This window comes from Odontomachus brunneus, unplaced genomic scaffold (genome assembly GCF_010583005.1).
Source record: "Odontomachus brunneus isolate Ranch 3 - 2012 unplaced genomic scaffold, Obru_v1 Obru_scaffold_165, whole genome shotgun sequence".
NCBI lineage: Eukaryota > Metazoa > Arthropoda > Insecta > Hymenoptera > Formicidae > Odontomachus > Odontomachus brunneus.
The window spans coordinates 18,632-40,245 of NW_022639615.1; the positions used below are offsets into that span (position 1 = coordinate 18,632).

A 21,614-nucleotide genomic window follows, 5' to 3' on the forward strand; every position below is an offset into this window, starting at 1 on the left:
GGTTTGGACTCTCTCGAGTGATGCAATATGTAAGGTAGTTCACAAAATATTTGCACCTCATACATAGTGGAAGCCATTGCAGATCTTTGTAGTAAGGAGAGTAATATGTATTCATCCCTTCTAATGCTAACTATGTATCCAGTATAAGCATTTGTTGCTCAATGCAACCTCAAGTTTAGCTTATTAATTAGATCGATCAAAGAGAAAGAGGGGGGAAAGAGAAAGAAAGAAAGAAACAAAGAGAGAAAAAGCGCGCAAAGGCAAGAAGTGATAGTATTGAAGATAAACGCGTCGTGCGCAGTTTGTCTGTCAGTGCCGACAAAGCAAACGATCTAAACCCTAAATTCGGCGGGTTGTGAAACTGAAGCGCCAGCATATACCTGGCAAGTTGTTCAGGCGAGAACATAAACGCAGCCAAATGTATTATGCCTGCGTAAGAAGCACCGGTGTGTTCTATACGTATATGCGCGCCGAGACCGCGATCAACATGCCGCAAACATCTGTTCCGCAGCACCGAGATAGACAAACGCCAAAGCCGTAAGGGGGTCGTCAACTATGTACATAATTCCCAACTTCTGACTCTATCCGTTTCTGCAACGGACGATTCTCCGAGCCGTCGCGAATCTCTCTCTCTCTCTCTCTCTGTCTCTCTGAGCAACGCGCGGTCACCTCCAAATATATTCACCTGACGCAGCGGTAACATCGCGCATGGGAATAGTCTCATTTGTATTTGTTCGCACGCGGGCTCATTAATAAAGTAGATCGACCGACGGCAAAACGGAAAGTCGCGTTGCGACTTGCCGGGGAACACGGCAACGTGACTTTTTCGTTAACACTTTTACACGCTATACGTTTGAATAATTCAGATTTAAAACTTTCGCTCTCAAAGTATCCTTTTGCTTCGACGGCGATCGCCAGATCTTTTTCGGCGTTTATCGACTCTTTCGAGAATGTTATATCTATCTCTTTGTGAAAACGGGAAAAAGAGACTACTGATTTGCCGTTGAGTGGTACTACTATTGATGAAGTGAGTCGATTAAATTTCGCATAGGATTTTATTGTGCAATATACGAAAAAAGAAATAAAAATATACTGGGTAATGCTTCAATTCATTTTTGCATCTATTTAAAAAATCTATATATACGCATAAAATTGATAATTTCGGTTCTCACCTAAATGAAAGTGTTTTTTCATCGGAGTTCTTCGTCCACTTCAGTATCCGCTTAAAAAATTCTTTGTTTGTCTTTTAAATTTGTAATACAGCTATGAAGTAAGCTTCAAACTCGCTTATCGATTATCGTATACGCGCATAATCGATAAACGATCTGTGTAGAAAGCTAGACGATCTGATGTCGCTCGCTAACATGTCCGGGGCAGACTGATCCGGCTTCAATTACAATTTTTAATCTGGCCGTGGCACATTTTTCGGCACGAAAACCTTGAAATTACCAAATTCCGAATGGGCTGGGAATCGACGAAGACGCATTGCCAGTGCAACGGCAACCATGGTGCAGTGGCGAGAGTGCAGGAATGTGCTCCATCAAAGGAAGTCCTGTCGGCATGCGCTCCCATCATAACGGCCGCAGTGAAGTCCACTTGTGGAGTAAGACGGATGTTCGTTTCTGCCTTCATTCTGATCTTTTTGTTGGCCGCTATATATTGGGTATCCATACCGCATCAGCAAACGGATCCCTTACGTCGACCAATGAGAACTCAACCGCAATCTTCTAGAAGTACCGTGCCGCGGTGAACGGAGAAGCCACGGTAACATTGCTCGACAATTCCATAATTTCGTTGAGAACAAAAATATGCAGGATAATTTCGAGACGGAGAATTACACATACCTGAGGGGAGCCGCTCGATCGTTGAGATCTCCTTAGCGTAATAATCTTTTTCTGAGCACTAGTGATTATTTATCGAGGAAATGTAGATGCTACGATTTTTCTCAAGCGACATTTTATGTTCGGGCTGTCGTCAATATTCTATTACGCTGGCCATTACGAACTGCTTGTAAGTGTAACCACCTTGTGACTGTAATCGAAAACGCTGCTTCAACAAAAACGTGTCGCCATTTCTCTGCGTCTCTTTTTCTCTCTTCCACCGCGTTTCTTCGCACAGTCGTTTATTCCAAAAGCCGCGTATTCTATATCTCGCAATTATCCTAATAGAGATTTTGAGGAATTCATAACGCAGATTATAACAGGAAGAGAATGGACGGCGAATATAAATCTAAAAATATAAAACTAGGTAATCAGCGTCGAGAGCAACGTAATCCGAAGCAACAATATGGAGTTGCATTTCCAAGTAGCAAAACCATACTGCATTTCATCGTGCAACAGCGACGCTATATATTGCAGTAGCAGCAGCTGCAGCGCACGGTACATATGTCTTGTTTAAAAAAAAAAGAAAAAAGAGAAGAAGGAAAGCAAACCAATCTCGACCGTATAAATGTAATGAGCTATCTAAAGGGAAGAGCCGAGAGACGAGGAGAGGAAACGAAGCTTTTATAACGTCGCACACACTGCAACGTTAATTTATGCCATTACGCTCGAAAGAACAATACTAATAACGCCCGTTTACGGCGCGGTTAGTCCGCACTCCTTGACAATCACGAACAACGATTCTGCCACTCGCGTGAGCGAGTGAAATAAAGGTTGCAAGAATGAAAAACGCGTCTATGTTCTCTAATAATATTTTGTTCTCCAAGAGTTCGAGCATAGAGAATGCACGATGTTCCTTGCATCGGCGACACGTCATTTCCCAACAGTGCGACTCTTCAAGTACGTTTGGTTCAAATGCCAATAATTATGTCTCCTTCAGTCGTCGTATCGCGAATAAACACACGATAAGGGTCAAGAAAAGACTCAACACGTATAATAAGTATTGTATACGGAGAGAATATTGTATTAAAAATTAGAATACAATTTTAGAGTAGTCCAGGAATAGAGACTGGCGCTATATTACGAAAATGATAACAAAATGATAACGAAAATGATAACAAAACATAATAAAAATGACCATAAACATAATAATTTTGTAGCATTTCATTAAAATCTCATTATAATTTCATTTATGGTAATTTATATTCATAGTCACTTTTATTCATAGTGCCAGTCTATTCCCGTAATATTAAAATTGTATTATAATTTTTATTACAATATTCTCATCGTATGCGCAGTAAAAGAAGGATGAAATAGGTGCCAAAACACAGTGTAAGCGGTTCTAATCGAAAGTACCCAGATTATCGAGAACTCGTAACATCGCCAGCATTTCGCCATCCGTGACGGTCTCATCAGTGCACAAGACTACAAATGCAGATAACAGCTTGACGATGATGTCTCGTTGCAGAAGATCGCAGGCCACCTCTGAATATTCGCATTTCACGACGTCTAAATAAAACCGCAAAATATTCCGGCAGAACAACCCAACTTTTGCTAGTTCGTCGTCAGGCAGATTGGCGAGGAGAACGAGGCCCAGATCGATCGCTGGCGAGCAGTACCTCATTGTTTGCCAATCGATCACCCTTACGTCGCTCGGCTTCCCACCCTCGTATCTGAACAACACGTTATCCCGCGAGAAACGACCGTGGCAGACGGTCGAGACGTCGTTGATCTCCATGGCCAGGCCTTCCATTACGTCCAAGGGATTCTCGCTCAGTTTTCTTCTGATTTTCCCGACGAGCGCTGGCTCGGGTAACGACTCCAAAACGTCCAAAATCCTGCAAACAAGGCGACCGACGACAATTCGTTCACTGCTCACGAATATCTCAAGTTTGCGTGGCTACAATTTGTGGTCTTATTGTTGTTGATTTAAGGTGTACGCTGACGTAACTAAGTGAACGTTACCTGGCGGCGTTTCGGCGATAACGCCCGAAAGAATCGGAACACGAGTCCGACAGTTTCGCGTAGAACTCCCGGAAAATGGCGAACTCCTTCGCCTTCAGCTCCAATCCCCTGGCGTGGAACGTCGCCAGAGCTTTCACGCACAATTTCAGGTGATCCTCGTCCAATTTACGATCCGCTCGCACGTAACCCCGTGCGCTGAGATCCTCCAACACGATGACCGGCCGGCCGTATCGACCCAAGTCAGACAGGTAACACTTCGGGACACCGTCCGCGCCGTACTTGCGCGTCATCTTGCTGTAAAACATCTCCTCGTTCTGGAACGGGCCGGACGGCGGCTGACAGTCGGCGGAATTTTTCGGCAGCTTGACAATGAGGGGAAAGCTGCACGTCTCACCGGAGAATTTTACGTGCGCCGTCGCACGGTACAGCTCGCAGGACGTGCCGCGGTCGCTCCCATCGAAAGGCTCCACGTCTGCGGAATCGAACTCGACGAATTCCCTGGAGTCGGGCTCGCAGAAGCAACGATCGTGGACCATCTCCGGTATCAGTTCCCGCCTTATGAAGTCGCAGCTCCACTGCTGCAGACCGTGCGCCGGCTTCGCACGGGAATCTGGGTCGGCCATGGCGAAAGGGAAAATAATATCTCTGTAATAAAACACGGCGGCAATTAAGGACACCGGCACTGGCGAGCGTGCTTAAAGCCGGAAAGTCGAGAATTATGAGGAATTTTTTCTCTTCTCTCCTTTTCCTTTGATTTTTTTTCTATTTTTTATATTCTACGCGCGCACGCGTGCTCATTCTAATAACGTTGTCGCGACGAGTGCCGCGCGTTAATAATGTTTATCGTCACGAAATGCAACGAGCCGCCGGGCTATGGAATAATTAAGAGAAAAAAGTATTTCAACCACGTCGTTAGCTTTGGGAGGAAGAGTCGCGTGGATGTAGTATTTCGTTCGTGTTGACAGCCGGACATATGGTACGAGAAACTCTGATGACTGTGGCTACATTTCGGTGTTCATTGACAACACTGGCAGCAGTCCGTGACGACATACGCAGCAGTAAGCTTTTCAAAGCATTTCCGCGTTCATACGACTTTCTCATATGTTTCCATCGGTTCACATCCTACTCTACGCTCGCGAGGTGAGGCATTCGCAGCAAAAATGTCGCGGCGCTCATGGAAAAGAGTTGTATCTTATAAGATTTTCTCTTTAACTGTTAAATAATGTTTAATAAGTTAGAGCCAGACAAATATATCTTGTTTCATTCTAATTTATTGCACTAGTTCAGGTAGTTTAGTTAAAGACAACAGACTTATGGATACAAAAGATGATAGAGCGTAAAATGAATGCTCGACTCTACTATAAGATATATTGGTGTAATATTGATGACAATTGTAGTTTTTTCCATATGTCGCTATTTCTATATGAGTTATTAGCGATACCCAAACTCGGTAAAAATTTGGTTATGCACACGATACCACGTGATGTTGCCAGCTGCTGCTCATTGCTTCATTCTGTTTTCTTCATTCGCAGTAAATCGACGGTATACTCGTGAAAACGGAACACTTGTGTCAGCGTACTTACACTGCGACGACATCACATTCGCAATACTGGCAGTGAATATCAAAGCGCAGCCTATACAGAGAAGTACGAACGTTCTACCGAGATTCCGCAGCTAATTCGAGCGAAAACTTGGAGCACCAGCGTCAACCATTCTCAATGGTAACGAAGTCTAATTACGTCTCTTCTCGCGGAATGCGAATGACACAAATCGTGAGATTGGCGTTTTCTCTGCTAAGTCTCATTCATCAGGCGCATCATTACGGCCGACTACCAATCCGTTGTGCGTTATCATCTGTCGAAAGGTCGCACACCCGCGTAATAACAGTCACGATACCACAGTATTTACCACAGGCTCCTATTTAGCGACGTCCGCGTTACGCGCGGAGAGACCAGCTGCACGTAATGAATGAGCCGAGGTTCACTCTGCGTAGAGAGTCATAGTGCACGCCATATCTCCCACTCTCGAGATAACGAAGCAGGCTTTCATTGGCTTTTAACGACGTCACAAACAAGTTTACGCCGAGACGTGACGAACCAATTAGAGCCGTGGCCGTCTCTCTTTCGTTCGCCGTCGCAGTTAAGTATATTTTCATCGACGTTTAATCCGGAAAAAGATATCGACCGTGAGAAAGGCGGAGATAACTTTAAATTGCGTTAGATTAGTCTCGTTAAAGAAAATTACTTACTCTAATCGGATCTATATGGCTAAACGGATTTATCGTAACTGGCTGACGCGTGAGCATTAGACTTCTGCTCAACCGGTGACAGACAAATTTTCTCCTGCTAACTCGCGCGGGAACTTGAAGCTTTTCAAAGCCAAGGACGGGAGACGTTTTGTGAAAAGTTTCCACGACAAACAGCCTTAAGAGCGCGGAATTAAAGACGTTAGTAATAGATACACGCATATTTGAATATAATACACATATTCTCGATTCAGAATGAATCTTCCTTCAGATATTTCGGCGCGTCGCGCAACTATTGCCCGTATTCATAGTCAGGCCTTATATTTAAGGCCTTCTTAAGTTCATTTTCAGATGCTCTATAACCAATAAAATAACCTGTAGAGCATCTGAAGATGAACTTAAGGAGGTCTTAAATATAAGGCCTGACTACGAATACGGCATTAATCTCATTACGTCGACGGATCCTCGCAAGTAACGATATAAATAATCGATAGCGCCATGAAATATTTTAATGCGTCGCTGCAACTTCAAATCTTAACGAAGCCACTAACAAGCACGGAATACCTCGTGCTTGACATCTCCATTATTCACATCTCAAATCCAAATTTTCAAGTAATGCAATTTTCTGATACTGCAAGCAAACTCTCACACCGGCGCGGAATAATGCATTATTGATCATCGTGGAGAGAATAAATGGGCCAAGCAGCTGCAACCGGAATCTAAATTCACTAAAGCGAACCAATGATCTAACCCCCTTCCGTTATCGATGATTAATTTACCCTGTAACGCGGCCTCGATGTCACAGGTCACGCCCTGTCAGAACGTGCCCGTGCAGACGAGTCAATATAATTTTCCGACATGTCAACAACGGCAAACTAATACTCAGCAGATGCAAACTGCAGCATGTGGCCCATGTTTCGGAGTTTCTCAAGGTACAAAGTCGACCATCGACAAATCAAACGTTAAATCAAACAACGAATCATTTTAGCTCGAACTGCATTCACCCATGATGAAGCATTTATCGAGCTCTACACGTGCATTCTCTCTCCCCCCCTCTCTCTCTCTCTCTCTCCCTTCGTCCTTGTCGTTTTATGCAAAAATATATTTATATCAAACAAATAGATTATCCGCGTGCAAATATTTATTCCTGCGTTCATATAAAATATGCATTTATTTTTACAAATAAAACACCCAAAGCTCGTTTTTCGCGAGAAACACAACCTTCAAATGACTTCCTAAACGACATCAAATGCGTTCGTTTGCTTTACTTCAACTTCTCCTAGCTGTCCAAGGACCCTCTGGTTACGTTTACCAGCCAGACGCTTATATGGTAGCGCATCAATGTACACCGGCTGCGCAAACAATAACGAACCCGTGTCAGCCCATTTTCCAAAGTCCTTGTAACCCTTCATTACCGAGTCATCCCAGCTGCGCCCAGCTGAGTGTTTTGGATCAAATTCGTGCGTGCATTAGTAACGCCGCGCCCATCTTCATCCTGCCCGGCAACTGTCAGCAATCGCCGACGCCTCAGCAGCAGCAACAACAGCAACAGCAGCAGCTGTCCACGCTCACATCGTCGCAAGCGACGACATCTTCCCCGGCAGCTTATCCGCAACCAGGCGGATTAACTTACCCCGCTTTTTACCCTCCGCCGCCACTCTACTCTTATCCTATGCCGTTTCCTTTTTGCGATCAGTTTATTCGCGCCAGGGAAACGTCGCAGAATTGCGGTTGCTGTCGCAGAAGGGACGTCGACGCGCTCACAGAAACTAGGCACGTCGCCCGAGGTAGTTGTAGTTACGACATCGACCAAGACGAGCATCATTGCACGCCGACCACTGACGACACCATCTGTTCAAAGAGGAACTGCCCGTCCTCGTTACATCTTCAGGCATTAGCATCGCAGTTCCTGTCGATGCAGGGTATCATAGCGTGCGCCGCCACGCGTCTTGTGTTACGGAAAATTCCCGGCTCAAACGTGACTACCACGATGGAGGACACGATGGCGAGGGCGCAGAAGGCCATAAACACGCTGACGAAGGATCAGCTACTGTCAGAGTCGAGGAACGCGCAGCAAGTGAACGCGCTGATCAACCTACACATGACCGCCAATCCACCGCCTAACATCATACCGGTCCTAACGTTGGTGCAGTTGAAGATGAATCTGCTGAAGGCGCAGGTCGAAGGTCTCGTCAGTCGAAAGCTGATGGAAACTCAGGGAGTCGGGATAGAGGTAGTGATGTAAAATGACTTTATATGTTTTGTACTCTCTAAAGTATAATCAGTGTGTTCTTCACTGAAACTCTATAACTGATAGTAAAATCTCACCGAAAGAGTCAATTAGTAGTAGCGGCCGTTTCTATTATTGATGCAGTTTGTAACACAAACAGTGTCATTGCACGAAAGTCGCATGCAAATCGTTAATTCCGTAAACGTAGAAAGTTGAATTTGGTGTATAACGAATTTATATATGACCTGTAAATTGTAAATTGTTTGGAATCTCATTTCCATTGGCTAAAATTAGTGAGATATAAGATAAAGTAGTAAAGTGGGAATGTTTTCACTGAAAGTCAGTAAATATTCACTGATTATCGGTGGAATAGTCCTCTTATTGATTCCATCAGAAACATTTTTACTGATTCACTTTAAGAGAGTACCTCGACGCACGCGAACTTCGACTCTCGACATGCGCGTCTTTTGCTCTCGACCATCAAGGTGGAGACTGATCCTATAGATCCCACGGTCCTCGCGCTCAAGTCCGACGCGGAGCTGCGAGACCTTCTGTCGGCGCTGCGACAGAAGGAGTGCGACGAGAGGGTGAACGTGAACTTCGCGCCCTACCGTTCGCAGCGTGCAATCGCGGAAAGCCGGCTGAGCAACGTGCAGAACAAGATACGTCAGGTGGAGGGTGAGTTCGACCGCAGGCGGTGCGCGATGCTGCCGGCGCCGACGTTGTCGACACGCATCGTGCAACAATTCACCGATCCCTGCTACTCGGTGAGACTCGAGGACCCGAGGAGGCTGTACAGGACGTTACCACCGGACCCGTCGCCCGACCCGTTTGCCGCGAAACCGCGGAGTCCCAAGCGGCTGTTGCTGAAGCAGCCATGCCCAGCTGGTAATCCCGAAACTGCCAGCCAGACTACGCCTCCGGCAACTCACGACACGCGAGTCGAGAGAAGCACGGACTCGGGTCTCGGTCGATCGGTGACGGAGCGATCAACCGAGACCGATCGCGATCGTTCCAGCACAGGGACCCACGCTTGCGACAGGACCATGTCAGAGGAGAGCGTTGGTGGAGCTAAAAAAAAACCTCGAGTCAAGATCAACGAGATAGACGAGACGACGGCGAGACGTGAGGACATAGAAGAGGAAACGGACGTGTCCTCGGCGAGGCTGACTCCGGGCGTCTGTATCAACGTCGTCACGCAAAGATGTCGGGCGGCGAACTCACGGGAACAGGAGAGAAGCCCGCACGGGGAAGACGCGAAACGCTGGCTGACCAAAGCCTGCGTCAACGTCGCCGACTACAAACCGACGAGGACGTTAATGGAATCGGGGAGCGATACGATTACCCCCAGCGGGAAGATCGATGCCCGGGACGTTTGTAAGTCGTCAGATGCGATCGCTACTCGAAGCCCCGACCGGGTAACGGATCGAGAGGAATCTGAGAGATCGGCGGATCTGCGACAGACTGAAAAACAAGCAGTGGGTGAAATTACGATTTCAGGGGAGGAAATGAGAGAGGCCATTGAAAAAGACAACGTACCGGTTGAGATCTCGCCGAGTGTCACGCCGATGAAAGCTGCGCAAGAAGAGGCAAAGGCCATCGTTGCTACAGAGATCGCGGACGACGATCGAGTTTTAAGCACGCAGGAAACAGAGCAAGTGTCACCGCTCGACACGTATACTTCAGCGTTGCAGGTTACATTGAAACTGAAGAAGGAAAAGGATGGACAGAAGGGTGGGAACGGTGAAATCTCGCCGTCACTAGCGGCCAAAGTGATCAAGCGAAACGCGAGTGGACCGTCAATTAGCGGGAGCCAAAAGAGGACCAGATTTCATATCGTTTCATTGTTGATGAACATCGTGTACGATCGAGAGCGCGAATATCAAAGGAAACGACAAATTGACGGCAGAACAGCAACAAGTGGAAAAAGGACCATCCAGCCGGATATTGAAAAATTACATGAATACAGTTCAACGGACAATCTTTCGAGACATGCCAACGCGCGCGACATTGCTGAAAGAGATCATACGAAGAATGCGACTCCAGGGAGACCGGATCTCTCCAAGTTCCGCGTTGATCGTCAGTGCCAAACGGTATCCGATGTTGTCAAAGAAGACACCAAGGCACCCGTCGTATTGTTACGAGCAAATATATTCCCTCCATCGAAGCATTTGCGCAAGCCTGTGGCAGGTGATTCCTCGATTTATGTCGGGTTAAAGTACTTGCGAAGAAAGGTCTGGCCTTCATCGGTTTTAATAACCCTTCTTCGTCTAGAAATAGAACTGGGCGCACTGAGAAGATATTTGAAAATTTATTTGCGGGATGTAAAATTTATCTCTGCGTGTGAATGAACTTTATACCCCACAAATAAATTTGTTCGTACTTTTTTCTTGGTGCGACGTTGTTTTTTTCTTTTTTAATACTTCAGTTTTTTTTTTTAATATTTCGTAGTTTAATACTTCATGTACTGACTAAGTTACGTTTCGCTATAAGCTTCGCCTAATTTCTTCTAAGGTATCGAAGATATAAAAACACAGCTTAATCTAAACCTTGCACGCAGGTAATGAGAAAGAGAGAGACAACGTGGGAGCTTATCCGAGTACGATAACGAAAACGGGAATTACGGCTACTAAAGGTTTATTCCGCTGCAACGATGTCGAGAAAGATACAGCGGACACTTTTTACGAGGATAACGCGCCGTATCTCTCCGCCGACGTGGAGCACGACGAGAACTTTATTTCGGGGATATTTTCTGTTATCGGCAACCCTCTGGTCACTTTTATCAATAAGATGATCGCATTGAATAGAAGGTTATTGAAGTCGGATCGTGGCACGATATTATGTGAAAATATAGATGCTGATGTCCTAAAAAGGACCCCGATACGCGATCGATCTGGATCAATCCGGATAGATCGAAAAGATCGCGACGTATCCGCTGGTACATTGGGTTGTTCTGACGTGAATCAAGGAACTTCCAGAAGCGGTAAACATAATTGCCGTGATGGAAATTCAGTCTTCGCGATGGAAGGATATGGCGGGAGGATACGCAAAATCAAACATTCGATAATCGAGGACAAAAAAGCTAACGCGAGATATTTATTGATCGACACATCAAATCGCGATTTAACGTTGACACGTGATCTTGGGCGTTCATATGAGAAGCAAAGAAGCCTTCTGATACGCAGTCGATTAAAAGATTTCGTAAATTTGCAAGATCATCCATGTCCTTTGTCCCTTTTAAAACACGCTGGGAACAATGCACTCGAGTCCTATGAAGTAACGCGCAACGAAAGTGTAAGAGTGATCGAGAGGGCAGCATGTAGCAAACTGAAGAGTAGCGAAAAATTCTGGATATTATCTGAAGTCACGAAAACAAATGAAAATAATTGCGAGAAACCAGAAATGGAAGAATATGGGAACGAATTCATCGCCAGGAACTCGAAACAATATAATGATCGCAAACAAGTCTTTAATAAACATCTACACAATGACATTAAAAATAACATGTTTACTAAACAGGAACGTGCGGGCAACGAACACGTGCTAAACGTTCACGATTATCTCGGATTGCAAACTGAAATAAACATGAATATGTGCGAAAACCGCAGCACCTGTTTACTTACATCCAGTAATTAACGAGCGCTAAACCGTCAAAAGTCACAAAAATATGTTATTTATATCTCTCTGGAGGGTTAATTAAAATACGCAAACATCGATCAAGATAGTGTAACTTCTTTCCTTTATTAATAACTTTTAATCTTTCGTCACAGAGTGATCTATTCGTCGCTATAGCTGTCTAATTAGAGTTTTTAGAATTGCGGCATAATAACAGTACGACGAGAAATTTTAGCGTCTCGAGTTCATTCATTGCAGGCTCCGTAAACGAGCGAGAATGGGGAAAGATATTTGTCACATGTTCCGCATATACTCGCAATCAAAGTCAACGCGCAATAGTCCATTCCGTTACGACGTGAACACATGCATATAAAGTATCAGTTTAATTCCTTTCGCATGATTTTTTTGCGATCTATCATTTAGCATATATTTATATATTAGATTTCTTACATCCTATATATAATCGAGCGCGATTATCGGTAAAAGATAAACGGATTTAACATATTGTTGTAAGAAAACTAATATCGCAACAACGGAAATCTCGTGTACATATATCATCGATATAAGTAACAATGTCACACCACACAAACTGTTCTATAATGTTTCTCGATAAACAACAAGATTCTTTATATTGGGTTAGAAATGTCGCGTATATAAAATGGAGATAAAGTTGGCATGAGAGTAAACATGAAATCATCATGTCTGGAAGAATTCGTGTTCGATAATTGCAGATACATGCAAAATATTGAACTCCGCAATGAAAAAGCAATCCAAAGTATCAATTAGAGCCATATTGATACGCGTTATTAGCACTGTGTACTAATAACATTACATATCGTATCAAAGTTACAAACGGACCGTGTGCTTAAGTTAAATATACTACATTTCTTACAGAACTACGTCTAATTGCAGACCGAGGAGATACTCGTAGAAGAAAGATCGAACCTATTATTGTGAAGTATTCAATCAGTCGCAACAGTCTCTGTTCCTATTATAAAAGATTTCGTTTAATTTTGAATACACATCTCCAAAAGAGCGTACCCAAATCGTCAGATAATAAATTTTTTTTATTCGCAGTATACTTTACGCCAACTGCTACATAGATATATATTGGATATCTCGATATTTAATTTAGGAAAAATTCATTTTGTTTTTTTGTTTTTTTTTTTTAATTGTATGACATACGAGAATTGAATATCTACAGTTTTACAGACCATATGTTGCTCGCTGTGCCTTAAAGAATAAATAATATTTGATTTTCTCCGCGCAGCTTGTAGCTAGCGTTTAGAGAAATACGGCCGTCAAACAGTCACAATTAGTCCGCTGTGTTATTTTGTTGGCAGAATCTTTCATGAAAATGAACGATAGGTTACAAATGATGTTGCGAGTAATATACAAATCGATCTACAAAATCGTCACTAATATAGATAACGAACGGCGAGTGATAATCATTTTTTGGCGTGGTGCGATTGTGTGTATAGACATTCGTTCGTAGTACAAATTATTCTTAAATCTAAAAGAAAGATATGGACAGTTCTCGTTAAATCTCAACCAATATCATCTGTTCTCGAAATATTTTTTTGATGGATAAATATATACAAAAATATTTACAGATACATTTACACCATTAATGCAGTCGAATATATTGGGACAACTTAAATAATGGTGTGTTGTAGTTGCAATAATTTAGTTAAAAATTAATACTTCCTACGACAAATCTTTGATCAAAGAACTTAAATAACTAAACAAGTACTTGAAACCTATATAACTGTTGAAGCAAATCTTATACATTTGTAATAATAGAAATTTTTACGAATTAACATGTTCGCTACCAATGTCATGTATGTGTGACGCAACAATCTCTCACTAGAGACTCATGCTGTCAATTTCGATTACCCGAATTAGCAGGTAAATACTCGGGTATCCGGGTCTTTCGGGTATTACCTGGATACTCGACCATGTGATTAATTTCACATATTATCTGAATATTAATTTTTTTCATGATAACAAGGAACCAATAAATACATTATTGTCTCGTAGTTGCTCACAAAATTAATTAATTACTCTCCACATTTTTTTAAATATAAATGACATCATAAAATATAAATTGCTCTATATTATATCAATATATTGACTTAAGGGTTTCACGCCTACTCGAACTAAGAGAAGGCAATTTTATTTTATGTCCATATTTTATTTATGTGCCTTTTGAGTAAATCGCGGCTAAAGTTAATTTAATGAACGAAATAATTTAACACTTCCCTGTAACTATTTATTGTTTGGTTACCCGCGTAATACCTGCGAGCGTGAGTACTCGTATACCCGGATAATATCTACAAATATGGATATTACTCAAATATTTGAGCATGGAAATACTTGGGTTATACTGACAGCGTTACTAGAGACCAACATCACATATGTGTGACAACAAAAAAATTTTTTTATGTCCACATCATCAAATTAAATCTGTTTTACACAATTACGTTAATTAAGAAAAGATAAGATTGTGTAGGGAGGAAGTTCTGTAACAAACTATGGTAGCAAACGTGTTAGTACAAATCTTATACATTTATAATAATATAAATTTTTCACATAAAAATTTCTTGCAGGTTTTCAACAAATAACGGAATAATAATTCATTATACAAGGTAAAATGGACAGGGTTACATAGCATATAATGTAACGTTATGCACACAACAGTTAATTCAAATTTAATTTAGTGTAAGTTATATTTGTGCTGTAATGTAAAAAGACTTTGATCAGCTAGAAAAAAATTGTTGCAAAGCTAATTTTACCATCGCCATAATAGATCTTGAAGAAACATGGCTATTACAATTAGTAGGCGATTATGTCAGATACTATGCATCTTTTGTTGATTTTATTCCGAATATATCCGGATTTTATACGCGTGCAAGTTGAATTTCCTAGTCGAGAACGTCAACTTGGACAAAGGCACGATTGACGTAGGTAATGCTTGTGCAAAATATTGCTATATAAAAATTAAAACTCTTCCCGTTTCAAAAACTAAAATAACAATAAATATAAGCAAAGCGAATACTATGTTTGTATACAATGTACAATAGAAGTCCTGTCTCTCTTTTCTTCTGTTTATCTCATTTCGTTCTTTCTAATAAAAATATTCAGAATCACTACCTTTATTTCAAAAATTAAGAAATCATTCAGACACATCATTCAGTCCCGCTTCGATTCGCGAAGTTCGTTTATAACTGTTTATTAAGTTCTTTTTTTAATTCACGCCTTTGGTGTACTCAGCTCTCAATTGGCCGAGTGTCACTTTTATATCGTGGAAACTCGGTCTCTTTTCCGGCTGCAAATCCCATGCCTGCCAAACGATAAATGCGTGACTCGATAAAATAATATCGACAATAAAATACGACATATAACGTGTTTCGTAACAGGCTGCAATTTATATATCTACCTGTCTCATGATATCGTAAACCTCTGGAGGACATCCGTCTGGCGGCTCCATCTTGTATCCTTTTTCCACACACTTTACAACGTCGGCTAAAGGCTACAATGAAAAATATTGTGAACAAAATGCACCAAGCATGTCGTATCAAAGACTCTAGTATCGCTTACAATTCGCGGGTACGGTACGCGGCCAAAGGAATAGATCTCCCAAAGAAGAATTCCGAAACTCCACATGTCAGACTTGTTTGAAAACTTCTAGAAACAGCAATGTGATATATAATTACACAACTATATTTCTTACTCCCGCCCGTGACACAGATTAGATTCGCGTACTTACGCTCTGTTTTAAAGCTTCTGGTGCAGTCCACTTGATCGGCAGCTTTCCGCCGTCAAGAGAAAAGTTCTCGTCCCGCGCCAAACCGAAGTCGGATACTTTAGCGGAGTTGTCCTCCGCCACCAGAACGTTCCTCGCTGCTAAGTCTCGATGCACGACGTGTCTGGATTCCAGATACGCCATACCGGCACATGTATCGCTGCAACATTAAATATGCATTAAATGTGCACATGTGTTGCGGCTTATACGATCGGCGAGCCGGCGATGACTTTTGCATACGTACTATGCGAAATTAATCTGATCCTTCTTCGAAACGTGCAGTCGGCCCCTCGATCGTAAATAATCCACCAAGGATCCCTTACTCATATACTCCGTAACCAGGTACATGTGTTGATTATTAAAAACGAGACCAAGTAATTTAACCAGATTGTCATGAATCAACGAGGTCATTAAGCTCGCCTCGGCCAGGAACCTTTGCGCCGCCTCGCTGTTATCCTTTAGCATCTTCACCGCAACTTTCTCCCCTCGGTAGACGCCTAACAACACGTCCCCGAACTCCCCTTTCCCTATGCACTCTCTTAATTCTAAGTCGTGAGTCTGGATCACCCAACCGGCCTCTACGAACGCTTTCGGATCCACGCAGAAATCCTGCTTGCCCTGCTTCGGCAGTGACTTGGTCAGTTGTGTGCACAGGCCGTCCGCGTCCTGCTCGTAGTGTTCTACCAGAAGCGCCAGATTCTCGAAGAACTCCTCGTCGTCAATCGTCAATTGGTTGTTCTTGTACTTCACCCTGTAATGCTGCACGCGACCTTGGTAGCAGACGCACAGCGTGTAATCTCCGGGGAAGTTGGTCGATTCTCGAACTAGAAATAGGCCGTCTTCTCGCGGCCGCAGCAATCTCTCCGCCGTTTCCCTTGATATCTTTCCATGAAACCATCTGTGGAAAAAAAGACGTAGAATTTTACGTGGATCAACAAACGACCGAGGATCCGTCGTGTCTTCTCAACTGCGTTCTCGCTGCGTTTCCCCTGCGAACATTCGCGTTTGAAGCGAAAACCGCACACGACGACCCTCTCGGTCGTGTTTCTAAGTATCGAGTTAAACCAGTAATAGATACGTACGGCATCGCATTCAGCTTCACCTCGTGTCTCGGATTGACCGGCAAAGCGGTGGTGTTGCCCGGATTAATGGCATTTGAGGTAAGGATCACCGGTGTAGAAGCGGCGTTCATGTGCGTCGTGATATTCGGGGCGGTGACACTCGAATGCGTGGTCATTGTTGGCGATACTGGGTGGGACGGAATGTTACCTGCAGTCAGGTTGGAAGGTACGCTGTGCTGCTGAGTGCTGTTTTGTATGAGGGGATGGGACGTTACGTTTGAAGGGATAGTATGGTGATTTTGATTGCCGTCGAGCTTTGCTTGCCGCGCTGGCGCTGACACGTTCGGGTATCCACCACCCGCATTGTGGTACGTTGGCATGGCAGCTGCCACAGTAGGCTCTATCAACCTGCGAAGATGAATGAGTTGCATTCATGAGCGGGGCGTTTATCAGACACTCATTAAGCAAAACGCTTCGGGACGCGTCCTATTCATCGCTGCGTACTCGTGATACGCGTGGAATAGAGAATGTAAGGATACGACACGAGATAAAAATTTCGAGTATACCACGCTTTTAGACATCCCTTAAAAAAGATGTAATTTAAAAAAAGAAAAAAGAGGAAAAGATTGGTTGAACTAAAGATTAAAAAATATGGAAACTTTTGAAATATAATCAATATAGATAGCGTTAATGTTAGAAATAGCGTTAATATCGCGGAAAAATTTGAAGGCATTTATTCCCGTCCTGTGTTACACCGACTCCTACATTAACGGCGAATTGAGTTGTTCAGCGGTTACGTACGTCGATGAAGTTTTGCCGTCAGTTTTTGCCGGGGATCGTCGCGCTGAGAAACTGCAAGTTTAAGCACTCCCGGCGAGAGAAACTTGATTCCACGCAATAAAGAGAAGGAGAACTTTCTTGACGAACGGAGAAAAAGGGGCCTTCGGGCACGAAAATAACGAACGACGTGCGAAGTGATTGGCAATGCCTGGCAACTCGTCTCAATTAGTCCGGCGATATAGCGTGCTCGCGAGCGAGCGAGCGAGCCCGTAGGAAGTGATAATTAATAAAACTCGTTAGGTAAATTAAGCCCGATACATATTCAGCCGACACGTATCCGTTGGCCGCGCTGAGTTTTAATACCACGGTAGTTGGTCTAAAGTGCCTATTGTTTCAAGGCGTACACCATCACGATGCTCATCCGCCGCGTTACGATGTGCCACACGACCGTACATGGAACGTACATACATGTATGATAGGTGAGTCACAGTCGCAGTATTTTCGCAACGATTGTAATACGAATAAGCGTGGTAGCAGACCTGCAATTATCGGAATCTGACTAAGCGACATGATTTCCATGCGAAACGCATTCCCGATAGAGAATTTATTATGAGGAATCACACAAGAGAGTCATCTCTTTCAGTGTGTCTGAACAAGTGCTTAAACATGCACTGAGAAAAAAGATACTTGAAAATTTATTTACGACATATAGAATATTGTAGTAAAAATTACAATACAATTTTAGTACTCCGGGAATAGATTGGTATTATGATGAAAATTATAACAAGATAAAAAAATATATTTATAGTAAAAGTGACCATGAACACAGTAAAAATTATCATAAATGTAGTAAAAATTATCATATTTATACAATAATTTTTATTATATTTTATTATAATTTTCGTAATAATGCTAATCTATTCTCGGACTACTAAAATTGTATTGTAATTTTTACTATATTTTCTCAGTGTATAAAGTTTATTTCTGTGAAATAAATTTTATATCCTACAAAAAAAATTTCCAAATATTTTTTCTCAGTGTGCTCATGCATTGCATTGAGAAAAAATACTTGACAATTTATTTGTAGGATATAAAGTTTTTATTTCGCAGATAAAATTTATTTCTGTGTAAAATTTCTGTACGATGGATTTGAAATTCCGTGAAACAAACTTTTATTTCACAAATAAATTTCTAAGTATCTTTTTCTCAGCGTGTAAATACTGAAAAACAAGAGAGATCATTGAGAATAAAATAAATTTGTTAGAGCAATGCGAGAGACGTCAAAAGATACATCCTCGTTGTCCATCTCTGTTCAGATGAATGAAGTATACATAGGAAACGCTTCGTGACGCAAGAAAATAGCTTTTAAAGGAAATGCTTCTCGGCTGTGCGGATCCGGCAACGATTTTCTCGCGTTATCCATATTACGATCGGGAACAGTAACAGGAGAAACAAATCTATCGCACCGGCAAATATTGAATAATTCAGCTGAGACCCTATCCTTGGTCGACGCCTGCGAGACAGAAAAAGAGAGAGAGAGTGAGAGGGGGGGAGGGAGAGAAACAGAAACGAGCGAGTTATGTCACGCGAAAACGTATACTTGCAGTGGAACATAATAATATGTGAATCGCCGTTACGTAAGCCCGGATAGTCACATTTCTGTCGTGTGCCCTGAGGATTTCGCAAAAGACAGATAAACGACTAACCAGATGCGATGAGAGAGGAATACGAGATACAAGAGACGGATTTTCAGATGTGCGGGATTCTCGTCTTTTGCGAGACGTAAAAATTTCGCACGTAGATAAGTCTACATAATTTGCGCTACGTCGTTGATAACACTCGAAACGAAAGCGTGACGATAGCGCGTGGTACGAAAGTTAAACGCCTTAAATTTTGTGGATTTCACAGATACAACGGGCGTCCTATATTACCGCCTACTTCCTTACGTTAAGACGGAATTTCGCTTGTCAGTCAGAAAACAGTATCGTGCCCGCCGGGCGCGAAACGCCTTGAATATCAATATTGAATTCGAATGCGCGGTACGTACGTGTAATACATGTTCCATCGCGCTTGTCAGGTGACCTGACTGCTGCTCCTGCTGCTGTTGCATAGATTTCAGTCTAATGTAATTTATTATCAGCCGCACGCGACGTTAATTCCCACCGAGGTAACATGCATGAAGAAGAAGAAAAAGAAAAAAGAGAAAAGCACTTTGGAAAACTGTTCTATCGCGTGCAACCAAGTACTTACAAGAGTTACGTGTTATAAATTTGCAAACGTTTATGACTCAGACCATCTGCGCCCGTAGTATATGGGAATAGATAGATTAGAGCGTTGATTGAGCATTCTAGGACATGCTCTCTAAGAAGGCATAAAATTGAATAAACTTTAGGAAACAATTATGTTACATTGAAATATATAACGATAAAATTAATAAATAGATCAGTCACATTTATATCTCAGTTCTCTTTGATCCCGACTTGATCTAATCAAATGATAGCTTGATGCTTTTATTATAGTGCCAGAGAGGTTTCAGCCAGATCTCAGATATGCCAATCAGGTCACAAGAAGGCGACGAGAAGAGATTACTAAATTCAGGAAAGCGAAAGAGGAGGGGCTATGGCACGGTGTGCGTTGACAGTGCACGTCACTATAATTCTCCACACCAGTAATGACCAAGGGTCATCCTTTACGGAAGAATGACAATTTAGCAGCGATCCGAAGACCACATTTACGTTTGTATAGTTTTTGAAAGACAAAAATCTGTTTTGTTCCTTTAAGACAAAGATGACATTTGCTTGTTCTTTGACTAAGAGGTCGTTTCACAATTTCGCCGAGTGTCAATCCCGCATTAGACATCCCCATCATCACTTTCAGTACTCTAATGTCCCAAACGCCCACGGCAGGAGAATCAGAAGCACTTTATGACCCAATAATGTGTCGTTTCACTTATTTTTAGCCGCAGCAATCGCTCGTTGTGCAACGAAGTAACCAAAGTTCTATCTATGTTGATGGATAGCTTTATCAGGAATCTCGAAATGCGAGAATGGCCGAATGTTCTGCAAGGCAAACATTCTTGCGTACGTCCGCGAGAACGCCGACAGGAAGAAATTGACTTCGAGTGACTTCGTGTACAACGACAATGTTCAACGACATACTTTATAAAATATCTCGGGCCGGTCGAGAGTGGCACGTTGATCTCAGCTGAATACGCAGGCACGATAATTATGCAGTTCGTATGCAGATCTCAAGGCCGACTCGCAAGTTTCTGTTTACATCAGTGTTTTTTTTCCGAGCTCCTCGCTCGTGACTCACTGTTGAAGCGCCTTCTTACGAAGAAGAACCGTAGACCATAGTCCAATGTTCGCGCAAGCGACGCGGTTACATTCGCACGTGGAATGCTACGTTTATCAGGAAAGAGGAAAAGGAAACGTTTCCGTGTCCGTGATGCCACTACGGTCCGTGCGAACACAACTGTAAGCTCTCAGGGCTGAACAATAACTGAAGTAATCGCGTTTCTCACGGCTTTCACAGCAAACGGGACGAAAGAGCCCTTTCCTGTGCGAACAGCACAGTGAAATGGATTTTCGCTGCCGAAGCTGGCAGAAATTCCCCTACTCGAAAGCGCAGCCCTATTTGCAAAGTGCAGGAGAATTACCTGCAAACGGTCTCTTAATGGTGGAGTCGCGCCCTTAAAGCGCCCGGAAGCGGCGAGTGAACACGATATCGTAATCAGAGATCGCGATGCATCGAGCAGCTCATATTTATGTGTGTCGACAGTGTGTGCCGGATGAGTTTCGCGCGATCGGCGATTTCGCGAGCGGCGATTTATGCGTGGCTCGTGTCCGCCGTTCGCATACGCGCCGGCCGGCCGGCCGGCACGCACCGCGGTCCTATTAATATCTCGCGAGAGAGCGTAAAAGGGCGCGCGAAAGGCACGACGGCGGCGGACGGGAGGAAGGCGGCAAAAGGCGGTGGGCAGGCGGAGAGAGGCGGCGGGCGGGCGGGCGGGCGGGCGGGCAGGCAGGCAGGC

General features: G+C 43.2%; 4 protein-coding genes across 13 annotated transcripts in view; 2 read left to right on the forward strand and 2 right to left on the reverse strand.

Moving 5' to 3' along the window:
• Positions 1-1,036: 1,036 nt before the first annotated feature.
• Positions 1,037-5,842, reverse strand: LOC116851068. Of its 3 annotated transcripts, XM_032830105.1 has the most exons (4): positions 5,754-5,842; positions 3,846-4,490; positions 1,845-3,718; positions 1,037-1,727 (listed from the first exon to the last, which is right to left on the reverse strand). In XM_032830105.1, exons 2-3 carry the CDS (start codon positions 4,466-4,468, stop codon positions 3,223-3,225), a joined length of 1,119 nt encoding a protein of 372 aa, XP_032685996.1. In that variant the 5' UTR covers positions 4,469-4,490; positions 5,754-5,842; the 3' UTR covers positions 1,037-1,727; positions 1,845-3,222. The 3 variants fall into 3 exon arrangements, with proteins under 3 accessions (XP_032685996.1, XP_032685998.1, XP_032685997.1); XM_032830107.1 differs by lacking the exon at positions 1,037-1,727 and having other exon boundaries at positions 2,677-3,718; positions 5,429-5,795; XM_032830106.1 differs by lacking the exon at positions 1,037-1,727 and having other exon boundaries at positions 2,677-3,718; positions 5,323-5,795.
• Positions 1,422-1,786, forward strand: LOC116851069. The gene has a single exon (XM_032830109.1). The coding sequence runs from the start codon at positions 1,460-1,462 to the stop codon at positions 1,748-1,750; it is 291 nt and encodes a 96-aa protein (XP_032686000.1). The 5' UTR covers positions 1,422-1,459; the 3' UTR covers positions 1,751-1,786.
• Positions 5,814-11,990, forward strand: LOC116851064. 2 transcript variants are annotated; one of them, XM_032830092.1, is made up of 4 exons: positions 5,814-7,022; positions 7,374-8,323; positions 8,806-10,510; positions 10,881-11,990. In XM_032830092.1, exons 1-4 carry the CDS (start codon positions 6,857-6,859, stop codon positions 11,954-11,956), a joined length of 3,897 nt encoding a protein of 1,298 aa, XP_032685983.1. In that variant the 5' UTR covers positions 5,814-6,856; the 3' UTR covers positions 11,957-11,990. The 2 variants fall into 2 exon arrangements, with proteins under 2 accessions (XP_032685983.1, XP_032685985.1); XM_032830094.1 differs by having other exon boundaries at positions 7,801-8,323.
• Positions 11,991-12,164: 174 nt separating this feature from the next.
• The window catches only part of LOC116851066 (tyrosine-protein kinase CSK-like), a 13,539-nt gene continuing 4,089 nt past the window's right edge, over positions 12,165-21,614 (reverse strand). For 6 of the 7 annotated variants that reach the window (XM_032830100.1, XM_032830101.1, XM_032830102.1 and 3 more), the window contains 6 exons: positions 16,823-17,209; positions 15,985-16,638; positions 15,705-15,900; positions 15,536-15,622; positions 15,375-15,467; positions 12,165-15,278 (listed from right to left, as the gene is read on the reverse strand). In XM_032830100.1, the coding sequence (XP_032685991.1) occupies positions 15,183-15,278; positions 15,375-15,467; positions 15,536-15,622; positions 15,705-15,900; positions 15,985-16,638; positions 16,823-17,209 (1,513 nt within the window). In that variant the 3' untranslated portion in view covers positions 12,165-15,182. The remainder of the gene's footprint in view (positions 15,279-15,374; positions 15,468-15,535; positions 15,623-15,704; positions 15,901-15,984; positions 16,639-16,822; positions 17,210-21,614) is intronic. The other variant, XM_032830099.1, reaches the window with a different exon arrangement.